At 38.6% G+C, this 14,243-nt stretch overlaps 2 protein-coding genes across 2 annotated transcripts; one reads left to right on the top strand and one right to left on the bottom strand.

Moving 5' to 3' along the window:
- Positions 1 to 2,207: 2,207 nt before the first annotated feature.
- TRA2 (Aldolase-type TIM barrel family protein) lies at positions 2,208 to 6,033 on the top strand. The gene is made up of 7 exons (XM_010252203.3): positions 2,208 to 2,775; positions 3,641 to 3,812; positions 4,087 to 4,136; positions 4,620 to 4,920; positions 5,040 to 5,228; positions 5,323 to 5,505; positions 5,680 to 6,033. Exons 1-7 carry the CDS (start codon positions 2,597 to 2,599, stop codon positions 5,923 to 5,925), a joined length of 1,320 nt encoding a protein of 439 aa, XP_010250505.1. The 5' UTR covers positions 2,208 to 2,596; the 3' UTR covers positions 5,926 to 6,033.
- Positions 6,034 to 8,635: 2,602 nt separating this feature from the next.
- On the bottom strand, positions 8,636 to 12,697 carry LOC104592735 (chromophore lyase CRL, chloroplastic-like). Its single transcript, XM_010252201.3, has 9 exons — positions 12,296 to 12,697; positions 12,156 to 12,205; positions 11,601 to 11,661; positions 11,473 to 11,508; positions 10,989 to 11,039; positions 10,354 to 10,446; positions 9,248 to 9,352; positions 9,024 to 9,116; positions 8,636 to 8,930 (listed from the first exon to the last, which is right to left on the bottom strand). Exons 1-9 carry the CDS (start codon positions 12,461 to 12,463, stop codon positions 8,862 to 8,864), a joined length of 726 nt encoding a protein of 241 aa, XP_010250503.1. The 5' UTR covers positions 12,464 to 12,697; the 3' UTR covers positions 8,636 to 8,861.
- Positions 12,698 to 14,243: the final 1,546 nt, after the last annotated feature.

The raw sequence follows: 14,243 nt of genomic DNA, 5'->3' as shown, positions 1-14,243 counted from the left end.
CACTCCTATAAAAAAAAAATAAAAAAAGCAATCAACTCCAGCTCAGCTTGGACCTATTTTATCTTCCAAGTGTAGACCTGACTCTCAGTTCATCAACTCCAAACAGAACTCAGGATTAGCTCCCACAAGTTACAATAAAATCATGTGTGCCTTTGACTTAAATTATAGCTCTTTTGGGAGAGCTTCTGCTTTGATTGAACGGTTTTGGAGAAGGTATCTCACTAGAAAGTCAATTTTACGGCTCATACAAACCTATTTTTAGCTTTTTGGATTTTTATCAAATGCAAATTCATGACTTTCTGGGTTTCTCGGCTCATATAATCTCATAAATCCTTTAAAGCAAGGTTTTCGAACTGTTATTGACTCAGACAGTCAGACGATTTGGCCCAGGAACTGTTCAGGCAACCAGATCTATTTTATCCCAAGCTCGCCTTAGACAAAAAACCGTTGAATTGGTCAATGCCCGTTGACTCGGACATTCGAATCATCGACCCGTTTAATAGTTTTTGTCCATTTTTATTTTAATCTTTCAATTTTTTGTCAAAACAGACTGTCCATTTAAATCAAGATGATGGAACTGTTGACCTAAAAGCAGTGGCCAAAACGATTTTAACTCCAAATCGATTTTTAAAACATTGCTCCAAACAGGTTAGTATAACCCGTAAACTGCTGTGTGAAAGCCTATCCAATACCTAATATTAAATTATTCCCATGCATAATGAAAAGAGATGAACCAAACTTTGAGCATAAATACTACATGAGTTTGAGTTGAGTGTCTTATTGGAGAGCATTAACGACTTGAATTCACATTCCTGCCTCTTACTGGCAAAGGATTAGGAAAATTAAAGCCCAAAAGATCATCTTTCTTGGAAGGAGATCTCTAGGCTAGTGGATTGATTGCATCTCCCATTTATTTACTGTGTTTTAATTCTCGCAAACTTACAGAAAAGGGAAAAAGCCAGATGACGGGTCAGCCAGCGAAACCTTGATGGATTTTAGTCGCAACTAGGATCGTAGAATTTGGATCTGCTCAATTCCACCAACCTTGATGGAGTAACTAATGGCCTCAGCCAAAAGTAGGTTAGATGCTGCTGCAAAGTGCCAATTAATTGGTTGATAAAAGAAGAATTTGGATTGTGCACCTTACACCAACCTCACAGCAAGTTTCAGCTGTACAGTAAAAATATTTTATGTGAATAAAAATTTATAATTAGAGAGATATTTTAGATATACGGTTAAAACGTGTTAGAAAAATAAATCCAAATCCGATTTCAGTTTCTGTCTTTCTCTACCTGTACCTTATCCACAATGCGCATCTCACAAGCAAGACAACATCCAATCCAATGTGGGTAGAGCGTGGATAGAGAATAGTGGGCAAAAAATTCGATTTGGTTGATAAGGCCGAGGGGTCATGGGCTGGGGGGATGGGCCATGCCCGTTGTGTAACTCGTTGGGAACTGGGAAGGGATGGACCAAAGTCCGCCGTGTAGGGAATGTGTCCCCTTTTGGCCTTTTCCATTTCCATTCCCACCATCTAAATTGACCTTTGTGCTATGTTGATAGCCGTAACTATCTAGACGACAACCCTCCCTTCTTATTAAAACACGTGTACACCAACCAAAAATATCTTATTCTCACCAACCCTTCCCTATCTAAAATGGCTAGATTGCCCTTCACCTTCTTCCCAATTATTTATTTATAGTTCTATTTGTTCATATTCATGTTTTGTTTTGTGGGTTTCGAAAAGAAAAATATCTATTTATTTTAGTGCCATACGACTATTGTAATGTATTTCATACTCAACACCCACCATTGCATTGGAATCAAACTACAAATTAAAAGGTATACGTGTTAGTTTTATGATGAAGAAATTTTAGATATTATAATTTTAATTATATTAATAACAATAAAGATTAATTACTTAAACCTCCCCTGAATTATCAGAAATTCCTTAGAAAGCCTTCCCCGCACCAATCTAATCTTTATAGTGCGTATTAATTCCCATGTGTGGCTGAAATATGATGTGAGATTGGTGTGAAGAGCACATCCGACTCGGGTTAAAGAAGTTAGAAGGGGGCATAACAGTCCTGCGCGATCTTCACCTACCTTGGCAGATACACCGGACCCGCCACCGCTAAAATGGCGTCTATCCCTTTCTCTCCTGAAATCTATCAAATTTCAAATGTGATCTGAGCACAAATCCGCTATGCCCATGGTTTTAGCTCAAAGCCAAAAGAGTGAAATCATGACCTTCGATGTGTTGCTGTGGCTCACCTTAACGTCAATTATGCCGAATTAAGGTGGGCCACATCAATACAGTGAGAGCTGTGATTCACGGTTATAGCCTAAGGGTACGCCCGTACGCGTAGCGGTTTTTTTTTTTTTTTTTTTTTTTATGCGAAACGATCTTCCCATTTTGCCATTTCTTCTGAGTTCTGATACAACGTCTCTACTCGCCGGGTCAACTGAAAACTCTCAACCCTGAAAGTAACCCTCTCTTGTCCTCAAATTATTAAAACCATTTAAAACCCTAACATCGTTCTCGTTTTCATCGACCCTCGCCCTCGCCATCTCTCTCTCTCTCTCGCTTGATCTCATGGCCTCCATTTCCAAGCTCGCAAATCCAACTTTTGCTTCCTCATCATCTTCTCCCAGGTTTAGATCCTCCGAATCAAGACCTCTGGTCGCTTTCCACGCTCGATCTCTCGTTAACAGAGGGTTCTCATCGTCTAAACTAACGATTCGAAGAGATCATGTCGAAAGGAGGCCGTTGGTGTAAGTTTTGCTTTTTCGTAATTGATACTGATTGTTGGATGATAGTTTCTATGTTGTTTACATGAAATGCTAAAATTTGCTGACTTCCATATATATTTTGTTTGATTCATGGTTCGATGGTTATTAGGCTCAATTTTTTGAGGATGGTCGTTGCTTTATTGCTTAACATATTAAATGGAGATTATTTCATTAATTATCTGTTCCCAATTTGTTTCCATTCTTGGGTTGGTAATTATTCTGCCTGAAATAATTAGATCATGACCCCCCCCCCCCCAAAAAAAAAAAAAAAAAAAAAGAAGAAAGAAAAAGGAAAAGGAAAAGAAGATCTTCCACAGATGCTGTTAAGACTTGAGAGTTTATTATATGTTAGCCAATAATGTGTGCCATTGGCATGGAACCCATTTGAAGCTTCTGGGTGGATTAGCTAGATATGCCATATAGCAAAGCAATTAGATGTACATGATCCTGGAATTCTTACACTTGAGGGCTTAGGTGGCAAACTGGAAAGGAAGGGCTTTCTATTTTCGACCATCATCCATCTATTATTAACATTGCTTGTTTGTAGTTGCTAAAGTGTTGTTAGTCCACCCAGATGTACACTCTTTTATGGACCAGGTAAATGGACACATGATGCACGGTTGAATAAGATAAATGTCTGTGTTGCTTCCAATGCAATATCGTGGGTCTTTTACTGATAAAAAAATGTCTTTGGTCTTTTTGATAAATAGTAACAACAATTGTATTGCTTCTTTCCTTTTTTTTTTTTTTTAGGTTTTTTTTGGGTGGTAGGGTGCATTTTGTTGGTATTATTTTGGTTTCTTGTTTCTCCTAGTCTGAAAATTTATCCAATAATGTTCCACTACAGAGTTAGATGTTCTCAAATTGATGGAAATGGGGCCCAAATAAAAAGAACCACACTTCATGATCTCTATGAGCTGCAAGGGCAGAGCCCTTGGTACGATAATCTATGCCGTCCTGTCACAGATTTGCTACCACTGATTGCAAGTGGAGTTAGAGGTGTCACCAGCAACCCAGCGGTAACTACATAACCTTTTGCTTTCTTGTTTTCTTTTATTTGTTAGTTTCCTCCTTAAGTGCAAGAACTATGCTATCTTTTATTATTTTCATCACTGAATTTGAAATAGAAAATACACAAGCTTCATGTCTTAAATGCAATTTATTTTGCAAATAATGCAAGACATTTGTTTCTTTGTCATTGCAATGCATTTCGCTTGCTTCTTTTAGATATTGCTTCTACTTCATTTATCTTTAGGTTCCATCTAATGAGATGTTAAATAAATCTAATTTCAGATTTTCCAGAAAGCTATATCAACATCAAATGCCTACAATGAGCAATTCAGGTATTTCAATTATATATCCTTGTCTCAAATACTGTTATGACAATATAGCTAATTGCAATTTGCTTTCATGGTAATCGAGAGACTGCCTGAGTGTGGGACAAGGGATCGGTTTCTTAGATGCCACCTTCCGGTTTAGACATTATGTATGAACTATGTAGAGATGTCCAATCAAAAAAAAAAAAAAAAACTATGTAGAGATGGAATGAACTTACTACCAAGTTGACTTAATGTTTGGTGTCTAAAGTCCTTGCTTGTTTGTGCACATGATTAATGAGTGTATGTATTTGCATGTTTGTGTGGGTTTTAAAACTGAGTTCAGTATCCAGATCTTTGGAGGCCCTATTTGCTTTTCATGTTATCTGTTTGAGGTGATTCATAACTTCACAAGTCCAAACCTTGTATTTAAGTTGAGACTGAGGTGTTGAAAGTGATCTTTGTTTGAGATTCTGAAACCCACAATTGACTTTGAGCTGGATTTTGTAGAGAGCTTGTACAAGCAGGAAAAGACATTGAAAGTGCATACTGGGAACTCGTGGTAAAGGACATTCAAGATGCATGCAAACTTTTCGAGCCGATCTATGATCAAACTGATGCAGCTGATGGCTATGTCTCTGTTGAAGTTTCTCCTAAACTTGCTGATGATACAAAAGGTACTGTTGAAGCTGCAAAATGGCTTCATAAGGTTGTTGACCGCCCCAATGTATATATAAAGATCCCTGCTACAGCAGAATGTGTCCCTTCTGTCAAGGAGGTTATTTCACTTGGTATAAGTGTCAATGTAACTGTAAGTTCATACCACACTTTATGGCCTTTCTAAGAGTTGCATAAAACAACTACCATTTTCGTAGAGTTTTTTTTTCATTTAGGTTGCAGCATTTTGATTTCACTTATTCCATGTTACAGCTCATATTCTCTCTCTCCCGATATGAAGCAGTAATTGATGCTTACTTGGATGGCCTTGAATCTTCTGGACTGAGTGACCTTTCTAGGGTTACAAGTGTAGCTTCCTTCTTTGTCAGTCGTGTAGACACCCTTGTGGACAAGTTGCTTGAGAAGATAGGAACCCCAGAGGCTCTTAACCTCCGAGGGAAGGTATATAAAATGTTTTCTAATATCCTCAGTGGGAAGTATCTGAAAGAATTTTAGAAAGTAGCTTTTCTCATTGTTATTACTTGAATTTCCATAGGCTGCAGTAGCTCAGGCAGTGCTGGCATACAAGCTTTACCAGAAGAAGTTCTCTGGTCCACGATGGGAGGCTCTGGTCAAGAAAGGTGCCAAGAAGCAGAGGGTCCTCTGGGCATCAACAAGTGTTAAGAATCCAGCCTACCCTGACACCTTATATGTCGATCCTCTTATAGGACCAGACACGGTGAGCCTTTTACTCTCAATGATGACCTTTGTCTATTAATGCGGATATCAGATGCTATTTCAATTTTGTGATCAAATGTCATTAAGATGAAACCAATTTCAGAAGGAAAATGCATGATTTATTTGGAGCTCTCTCAGTAAATGTTAGTTACTCTGTCTGTTCTCTTTGTTTCAGGTCTCAACCATGCCTGACCAAGCTCTCCAAGCATTTATCGACCATGGTACTGCATCAAGGACAATTGACTCCAACATTTCAGAGGCTGAAGGCATATATAGTGCACTTGAGAAGTTGGGGATTGACTGGAACGAGGTAGGGTCACAGCTGGAACTTGAAGGGGTAGAGTCCTTCAAGAAGAGCTTTGACAGCCTGCTTAACACCCTGCAGGAGAAGGCAAATTCCCTTAACTTAGTAAGTCTGTGAGTCTAGGTATATTCAGAACACCGTGGAAGTGACTACAATAAAGATGTTTTGATTTCTTCAGCTGTAAATACAGGTAATTGGTGCTGCGATGGTTGTGTTTATTGTTAATTGAGGTATTGTGAGTTTTCACCTAGGCCTTTAAGCACTTAGAGATGTAAATGGGTGAATAAAATCAAGTTGATCTTCTTACCCCTCCAAAAATAAAAATAAAAAATAAAAAGAAAGATTACCACAATGGTTATTGACATGTGTATCTACCAAATCACATGGGATTGTTGGTCCATAATGGATGGCCAAACAATCCTTGACCCTTGAATCAAGTTGGTTTGGTTCTTTGAGCTGTGGCCCCACCACCTGATCTCTATCGGGCAGAGGTGATTTTAAGTTTTATGAAATGGTCAAATTTGATCTCGATCGGAAATTTGCCTTCCCTCAATCCACCATAGGTACCTTGGGACTTGCGAGATGGGAATCACATTGTTTCTAGCTAAAAAATTTTATTATTCTTTTTTTGAAATTTATGGAAAATCAGAAATCGAGCACTCTGTGGAATGGATCCCTCATCCCTTTGTTTTCATCTGATCTGTCCGACCAAATGAATCAACATTTTGCGAAACCAGCTTAAATACATCATTGTACTTGTTTACATGTATGTAACAACTGTGGTGCAAAGATCCAAGGATTTACAAATTACAATATAAAATGACGAGATTTCATATATTAACAAATTCAGTGATGTTTTCAAAATAATGTTGGATTTAAATTATTGGGAACACTATTCAATGTTTTTGAACCAAACTGCCCTTGTGTTAATGAGCAAACAGTTCTAATACTCTTTTGTCTTCGCTACTTTCTTTCCTCATTTTGTCATCCTCTACCAACAATTCTAAAACTCTTCGCATTCACCACTTTCTTTACTGAATCTGTCATCCTCCGTTCTTCAAACGAAATTCTTCCTCTGTGTCTCTGTGATATTTATTAAAAATTTTCAGATTCCTTTTTTTCTTTCAATAGCCCATACTCCATATAACTGATCCAATCGAAATAATGATTTTTGCAAAAAGAATTACAGTTTTCTTTTTCACGCACAAGCAAGAGTGGGTAAGCTTTATTAAATTGATAATTGGTGGATAAATAGAAAACAACAACCAGTCTTTATAAAGCCCCAAAATATGAAAATTCCTTCAAAGGTAGTTATATTTATTAGTATTACCTTCTCATAGAAAGGCTGATCTTGCTTTCATCTCCGTCTGATCAACTTGAACCCAAGGTAAGTCTAACGCCTCTGTCAACTTGTCACGTGCACACCAAAACTTGCCGTAGGTTTTGATCGTGTTCCTGAGCTCCGTCCGTCTTCCCTGACATCATCTCTGGAACCCAGTGATTCACTTAGGGGTGTAAGTCGGGCGGGCTCGGCCGAGTTTTAGCTCAACCCAGGCAGGCCCAACCCTAAGAATTGGACCTAAAGCCCGAGCTCAGCCCAAGCCCGAATTATCCAACCAAAGCCCAACCCGCACTAAAATTTCAGGCACTCGGGTTGGGCCCGGGTCCAGGCCAGACTTGGATTGGTTAATCAGCCCAAAGCCCTAAACCAAAAATTAATATACATTTGCGTGTGTATAATACATATATTGCATTTAGAAAAGAAAAAATGCAATATAATTTTCATCATAAAATTAAAAGAAGATTATTTCATCTAGAAAATATAAGATATACCTGGAATTTTCTTTGAATCATAAACTGAACTTTAATTTCAAAAGGGGGAAAAGAAAAGATACCTGGAATTTTGATAAGTTTATTGTTAACATCAACCATCATATAAAATAAAATAATTCTATTAACCTAAAGAGCCGTCAAACTAAAATTTCATCCATCACTATTAGAAATCAATAATATCATGTAAACCTTGCCATACACCTATCATTATTAATCTAAAGGGCCAGGCTCGGGTTACTCAAGACCTCAACCCGAGCCCAAGCCGAAAAATATAAAAAATCCACCTTTTCAAGTCCAGGCCCAACCTGAGGCCCAAAATATCCAACCCAACCCGTGAAAATATCGTGTTGGGCCAGGCCAGGTTCGGGTTAAGCCTGCCCAATTTGCACTCCTAGATTCACCTTGGCTTCATAGGTATGAGTGTTACAACTTCTCAACTGCTCTTTTTGTGGTAAAAACTCAAACGGCACAATAGTACTGTAAGACTGAGATTGATCACTCAATGATGGAGTCCGAATCTGCTCCTCACAGCATGTCCTGGCAACACAGATTGGGAATATCTCCCATACTTTTATTTATTATTCATGAGGAACTGTTCCCAATACACGGTGGGATATGGTTGTGAAATCGGTGTGATGAGCAGGAAATGGGATTCAGTTGGTGCAAAGCCCATTCAAACAAGGGAATATCTCCATGAAATAAAGCATAGAAGTATGGTGATATTCCCGATGCAAGGCTGTAAAGGCTGTTCGAACAGGGTTCAAACGGGCCTTGCACTGACTGAAGCCGATCTCAATGAGCAGATCCCAATTCTCAATAATGACGTCATGACAGCTTGATTCCTTCCCCTGTTTTAGATATAATTCTCAACTTCTCATCTAGTTACAAAATGTACAGTTGGAAGGAGACAAGAATACTAACGACAGATGTTAGAAAAGCCCGAAAAGCATAAAGCAGAGAGATGAAGCAATAAGGTTAGTGAAAATAAACCAGCTAAAAGCTAAAAGTAACGATTGCTTTATTATTATGAACATCTGGACTCTCAGCCCACAATGGTTTTCCTACAAGTGCTTGAGCAACCCTCAACTTCTAATGCAGTTGCCTTTTGCAGCATTACATCTTTGGATATCGCTAAAAGATTGGATGAGGGTTTATATACATAATTCGGAAATCTAACAAGTTTTAGTTCAAATTTACAGTCTGCATATATTATCTACATGTCAATTTTGCAGGACAAATGAGCCTGGTGCAGGTTTGAACTCATATGGACCTCCCTTCACTCCCCAGACCTGTTATACATGGAAGGAAAATGTAGAATTAATCAAAGATTCTGTTGTTCTCTGTTCGACTACATATTAAGATAAATTGGGTGACTATCTCACTTGATTTCCATCATCATCATAGCCTCTGTCCCAAGTATGTATTTCATTGTTCTTCAAGACTGCAACTTCAGAAGTGCAGTATGTCGCACCATTCTGCAAAACAAAAATATTTGTTATTAGACAAAGATAGAAGAAAGTCACTGGTTCTATGTCCAACACCGGTACTAGCTCTTGGCAGCAGAGATTAACTGAGGGTGAAAGGGATGATAGAGAAAAGAAAATACCCATGAATTAGGGAAGCCACCTGGTGGTGTTGAACCTTCATATAAGCACCGCTTTCCACGTTCACAACGCTTGACATAAATACTTGTGAGATGTTCTGCAATGTCCTGCATAGTTTACCAAATAAATCCATATGAAACTGTTCCAGGAGTAACTAGTAATATTGGACTCAAGAGTTGCAATATATAGTTATCACATGAATTCTCATTTGTAAGACCAACATAGGTTTAACAAGTAAACCTCCAATACGATAAATATGGTCTGACAACAAGTAGAGTTTAATGTAGAATTGCACTGCATAAGCCAACATGCCAGTTGGACCCCAGCAGAAACTGGAAGAAGTAGAAGGTATATACTCAATGTCAAGGTAGGTACAGTAAGCGCGTAAAACAAACACAATGGTGGCAAGTATGGTTTATTAGAAGTTAACCAGATTTCTAATGAAGAGGAAAGCATCTTTAACATTATGAATAAGTTAATGAATCGTCTTAGCAGTTCTAGCTAAACTCTTTTAAGACCCATCAATTGCAAAATGAAAACATAAAATTATGAACTGGACAAATAGGATCAAAATGAATTTCAGGCCATTTATACACAACCTACGCCAAAGACATAAACAACAAAAACAAAAGAAACCATACAGCACAAGTAAACATATACAGAACCAGAGAAAGAAAAAGTACTGATGACGCAGGAACTTGATGTGGTAACAGGTGTGGCATATTTTGCTCATTGAGTTTGTTTATCTCTCCCTAATAAAAGGAAAGAAAAGGTACCAAAAAGAACCTTAGATGAATAGAGTTCTTTTTCTTCGGAAACAAAAATCTAAAACATTTTACTGATCCATAAGCACTTAATCTGTATATCTGTTGGAGCAATACATCAAATTAAATAGATTGAAAGGATCCTCAAGTAATTGTTCTTGTTTATTAATTGGATCAGCACAGGAAGAGATTTTAGCAATTGGAATATTAAAATCTTCTCAAGATCTTAAAGTGCTAATGCAAACAAAACATTACAGTGGCCTTCAATTCCTGCAATACATCCTACACAAATACACCATGGCTAATTTGACAAGATCATGGGTTGAAGGTCACAACAATCTTACCCCAATAACTTCTTCAGGCAGTGGGCGCTGATCCTTTGGACGATCACAGAAGTTTTTGTACTCCTCTGCATCTCTAATGGCATATGAATTTAGCTGTCCATTTAAAATAAGTTAGGAATCTTAATACTGCATTTGGTTGCAAAGAAAATAGAAGAAAGGAAAAGAAATTACTTTCCTTAGGTTGGCTGACAAGGAAAACCAAGAGAAAAAAAGAAAAATAAAATAAAATAGGTTCAATGGAGAGTGCAAAACTTGTTCACTCTCTACTAAAGTAAATTCTTTATTTTATTTTCTTTTCTTTTTCTCCACCTTTTCTATCTTCCTTTTGTTCTCTCGGTTTCTTCACAACAAAAGATAAGAGTTAATGTCAATTGGCTTTGGAAAACATGCTAATACAATCCCTACCTTGATGAGAAAAATAAAATTTCTGTCATCTCCATATATATTAGATTTCTATAGCATACAGATCACAAAAGAGTCTATTGCTAACTCATAAAAGGTGTATCTGACAGTGCATTGTTGCGCCTGTCCAGAGGCTAGGGAACTGGGAAGGGAAGTTTCCAAATGTAAGGAGAAAATACAACCCAATAAAACTAGGTTTCTCTTAAGGAGTATGAAGCAAAATTGAATCCCACCTCTACATCACATCTCATCTCTTTTGGACAAGGCTTCACCATATAAAATCTCTGCAACGAGGAACATGTTAGAATTTCTACTACATGAAAAAAAGAAAGAAATGAAAAAGAAAAGCATCATTGTGGTTACTATTTATCAGCACTTAGTAACACCAGTAAAACGATAGCAAAAAGGCATAAATCTTTTGCTCCTGTAACTTATACTTTATAAATAATGAGACATGCACAAATAATCCATTGCCAAACCCTTATAAATTATACTCTTCCTATGGTTTCCTCTGCTAAAAGCAATGCTATTAGAGAAAATAGTAAAGTTTGGAGGGAAATGTGTAAATCACATGTTTGCATGGATGCAGACAATAGTCTGCATGCGAAGACAGAAAAATAATAGGAGCTAAAAAAAACTTACCCCATAGCTTGAAGAACGTAATTTATACACTCAAAATGTACCATAAAAGGATGATATGATATGCAACATATTTACCTGCCTGAAGGGCTTCTGCGGAGTCCTCTGAAATGCCTGCCATCAGGCAATAGATAGGTTAAATATTACATGTTTATGTAGGTATTAAAGCCATAAGTGGCAACAAAAGGATACCAAATTATACTAACTTGTTCAAAATACAGAACCCTTGAACCATCCACCATCTCTGCTGCTGGGCATGTAAGCATTCTGCACAGAAAATGAAGACGGATTTAGTACAAATGGATTAATTTGGCTAAAAGTGGAGCAATTATACTTTAGGCTCAGTTTGGAAGGAGTACAAATACAAATATGTAGAGTGCAAAACTTTATATTTTGTATGTGTGCGCTGTACATATTTGTATTTGTACTCTTTCCAAACTGAGCCTTAGGAAATTCATTCCCAGGAACAAACAGCAATAAGAGTTGTTGCTAAATTCCTTTGGAACATGGAGACTGAACCAAGCAATCTTAATGAAAAGAGTAGCCTTTCAACATATACAGCTCAACTATGTGTCTGTTCAATTGCCGATGTCTCAGAGTATCATTTGGTCATGCACTTATTTAAAGACTTAAATGAAGAAAAAAGCAATTAAAAAGAAGCCAATAGATTGAAGGTTCTACTGGTTAGCTTCAGTTCATTAACCAAATGCAGCAGTAAATCTGTAATTCAACTAAGAGAGAGAAACGGAACCATTGGGTACCTCAAATTGAAATAATTATCGGGATCTCTAGAAGCTTGCTCCCGCGAAAACTACAAAGAAAAAACCCAGAAAAGAACTAAATCTATCCCAAGAATCCAAAAAAGGAAAAGAAAATCAAACCCAGGTTATGGGTCGTTTACCTTCTCACCGCTGAGGGATTCGGCAACAATTCGGGCATGATCCCATCTGGTGGTGGACTTGGTTAGTCTCTTAAGTAGAAGCGCCCCACCTATCACTGCCAGCGTCTTGATAACCAGACCCCGGGCTCGGCTCCAACCGTTGGAATCCGAGCCCGTGCCAATCGTCATCGACACTTAGTATCAACAATAACAACACCAACCCAAAATCATCTCTCTTCAAATCCCAGAACTTCAGCAATCACTAGTGACAAACGAGGGATGACAAACAAGAAAATTTGCAAAAGTTTCACACGAAAACGTACACTCGGTTTTTGAGATGAGGGCAGGGAGGGCCGGAGGGGGAGGAGATGGGAAAAGCGAAACAAGGTTTTTTTTTTTCCAGCAAAAAGCGAAACAAGTTGTGATGTTCCCGGTGTGCGGCTGCAGTGATAGATTGGCATATCGTTGGGAGCGTTGCGTTTGTACTTTGTAGGCTTGTAGCAGATCCTACCAGTGGGGAGACCGAATCTGCTCATCACAGATGGCACCTTAAGGCGTCTCACATGCATATCCTACCATATATTGTGAATATCTCCCGTACTTATATGTTCTGGTGGATGTGTATATGAAGCGCCCATTTGTAAGAGTGGATCCCGTCTCCCGTGGAAGGTGCAATATTCGGGTTCGAATCTGCCCCCCCACCGACTTGCGCCCCGATAGTTGTCCCACACCATTAAAAGTTGCCGCGTGTCCTTCCACACGCATGCATCTCAGTCTCGTGCGGAGCTAATAAAACGGCGGTTAGCTACCATTTCACCCAAAAAAGTCGATCTTAATCTTTATCTCAGTCTCTCACTCCTCCTATCGACCTGCCCTCTGAAACCCAGACCACGGCATCTCCTCCCCCGCCGGATCTTGTCAAGAAATCCAACGCCGATGATTATTCCGGTAGATACACCGGGGGTATATACTCCCCGTCCCTCTCATCTCAGATATTCTTGAATATGTTTTTCTCAGTTTTTTTAACCTTTTTTTGCAATAAAAAAAACGCAGAAGGGAAGAAGATTCAGGTGCTGGCTCTGGTTAGGACTCAAAGGCTTGAAACAACGACAACAATGTCTTTTTATGTCATCCCCAGAAAGCTCTTTGTCTTGATTATGAGACTCTTAGTTCGACAAACCAACTGCTTGATTTCCCTTTAAAGCACAGAAACACATCACTTGTTTATGAGGTCTTCAGCGCCAACCCTCTGATCACGGAAACGATTGTGCTCTGTCTGGCCCACACAATTTTTATGGTTTTAATTAACGCCATATTCATTCTTCAAATAACCATGGATTTTGCTCTTTGCACTGCGTATCAGCCCAGCTGGAGACATTCCATGGTTAAACTCAAATCAGTGAATTTAGAGTGGAGTATTGCAGGAGGAAGAGAGAACAGATTCGAGAATACCTATCGGCGATTCTTCCTTTTTGCGTTTTTTCTATTGCAAAAAAGATAAAAAACTAAAAAAAACATATATATCTGAGATGAGAGGGGAGAGTTCTGGTGTATCTATAGGAATGATCGTGGCGTCGGATTTCTTGGCAAGATCCGGCGAAGGAGGAGATGGGGCGGTCTGAGTTTCAGAGGGCAGGTCGATAGGAGTGAAATTCACTTTTTTGGGCGAAATCACTGAAATGGGAGCTAACGGCCGTCCCATCAGCTCCGCACGAGGTTGAGGCGCTTGCGTGTGGGAGGACACGCGGCGTTTTTTATGGTGTGGGACGTTTTTGGGGCGAAATCGGTGGGTAGCAGATTCAAACCCGCAATATTCCAATTTTTTTATGTTTTTCTTTTAATTTTTGTCTTTTGCTACTAGGTTGAATTATCACAAGTTTTTGTGTGTTTTTGTTTATTTTCATATTTTGCTACGACCTTGAAGAGTTCGGCTTGAGTCCAGGCACACTATATACGCGCACCGTTCGCG

The sequence above is a fragment of the Nelumbo nucifera genome, chromosome 3 (genome assembly GCF_055504915.1).
Source record: "Nelumbo nucifera cultivar China Antique chromosome 3, China Antique-T2T, whole genome shotgun sequence".
NCBI lineage: Eukaryota > Viridiplantae > Streptophyta > Magnoliopsida > Proteales > Nelumbonaceae > Nelumbo > Nelumbo nucifera.
This window is presented reverse-complemented; position numbering and strand designations above follow the sequence as displayed.

What these genes read in the sequence shown, in the direction of transcription:
- TRA2 (XM_010252203.3), top strand. Translation starts at nt 2,597, where the DNA reads ATGGCCTCCATTTCCAAGCTCGCAAATCCAACTTTTGCTTCCTCATCA. An exon ending in GCCTACAATGAGCAATTCAG is followed by an intron (nt 4,137 to 4,619) that starts GTATTTCAATTA and finishes TGGATTTTGTAG; the next exon opens with AGAGCTTGTACAAGCAGGAA. An exon ending in CTCTTAACCTCCGAGGGAAG is followed by an intron (nt 5,229 to 5,322) that starts GTATATAAAATG and finishes GAATTTCCATAG; the next exon opens with GCTGCAGTAGCTCAGGCAGT.
- LOC104592735 (XM_010252201.3), bottom strand. Translation starts at nt 12,463, where the DNA reads ATGACGATTGGCACGGGCTCGGATTCCAACGGTTGGAGCCGAGCCCGG. An exon ending in TGCCTGAAGAAGTTATTGGG is followed by an intron (nt 9,353 to 10,353) that starts GTAAGATTGTTG and finishes TAAACTATGCAG; the next exon opens with GACATTGCAGAACATCTCAC. An exon ending in ATGATGATGATGGAAATCAA is followed by an intron (nt 8,931 to 9,023) that starts GTGAGATAGTCA and finishes CATGTATAACAG; the next exon opens with GTCTGGGGAGTGAAGGGAGG.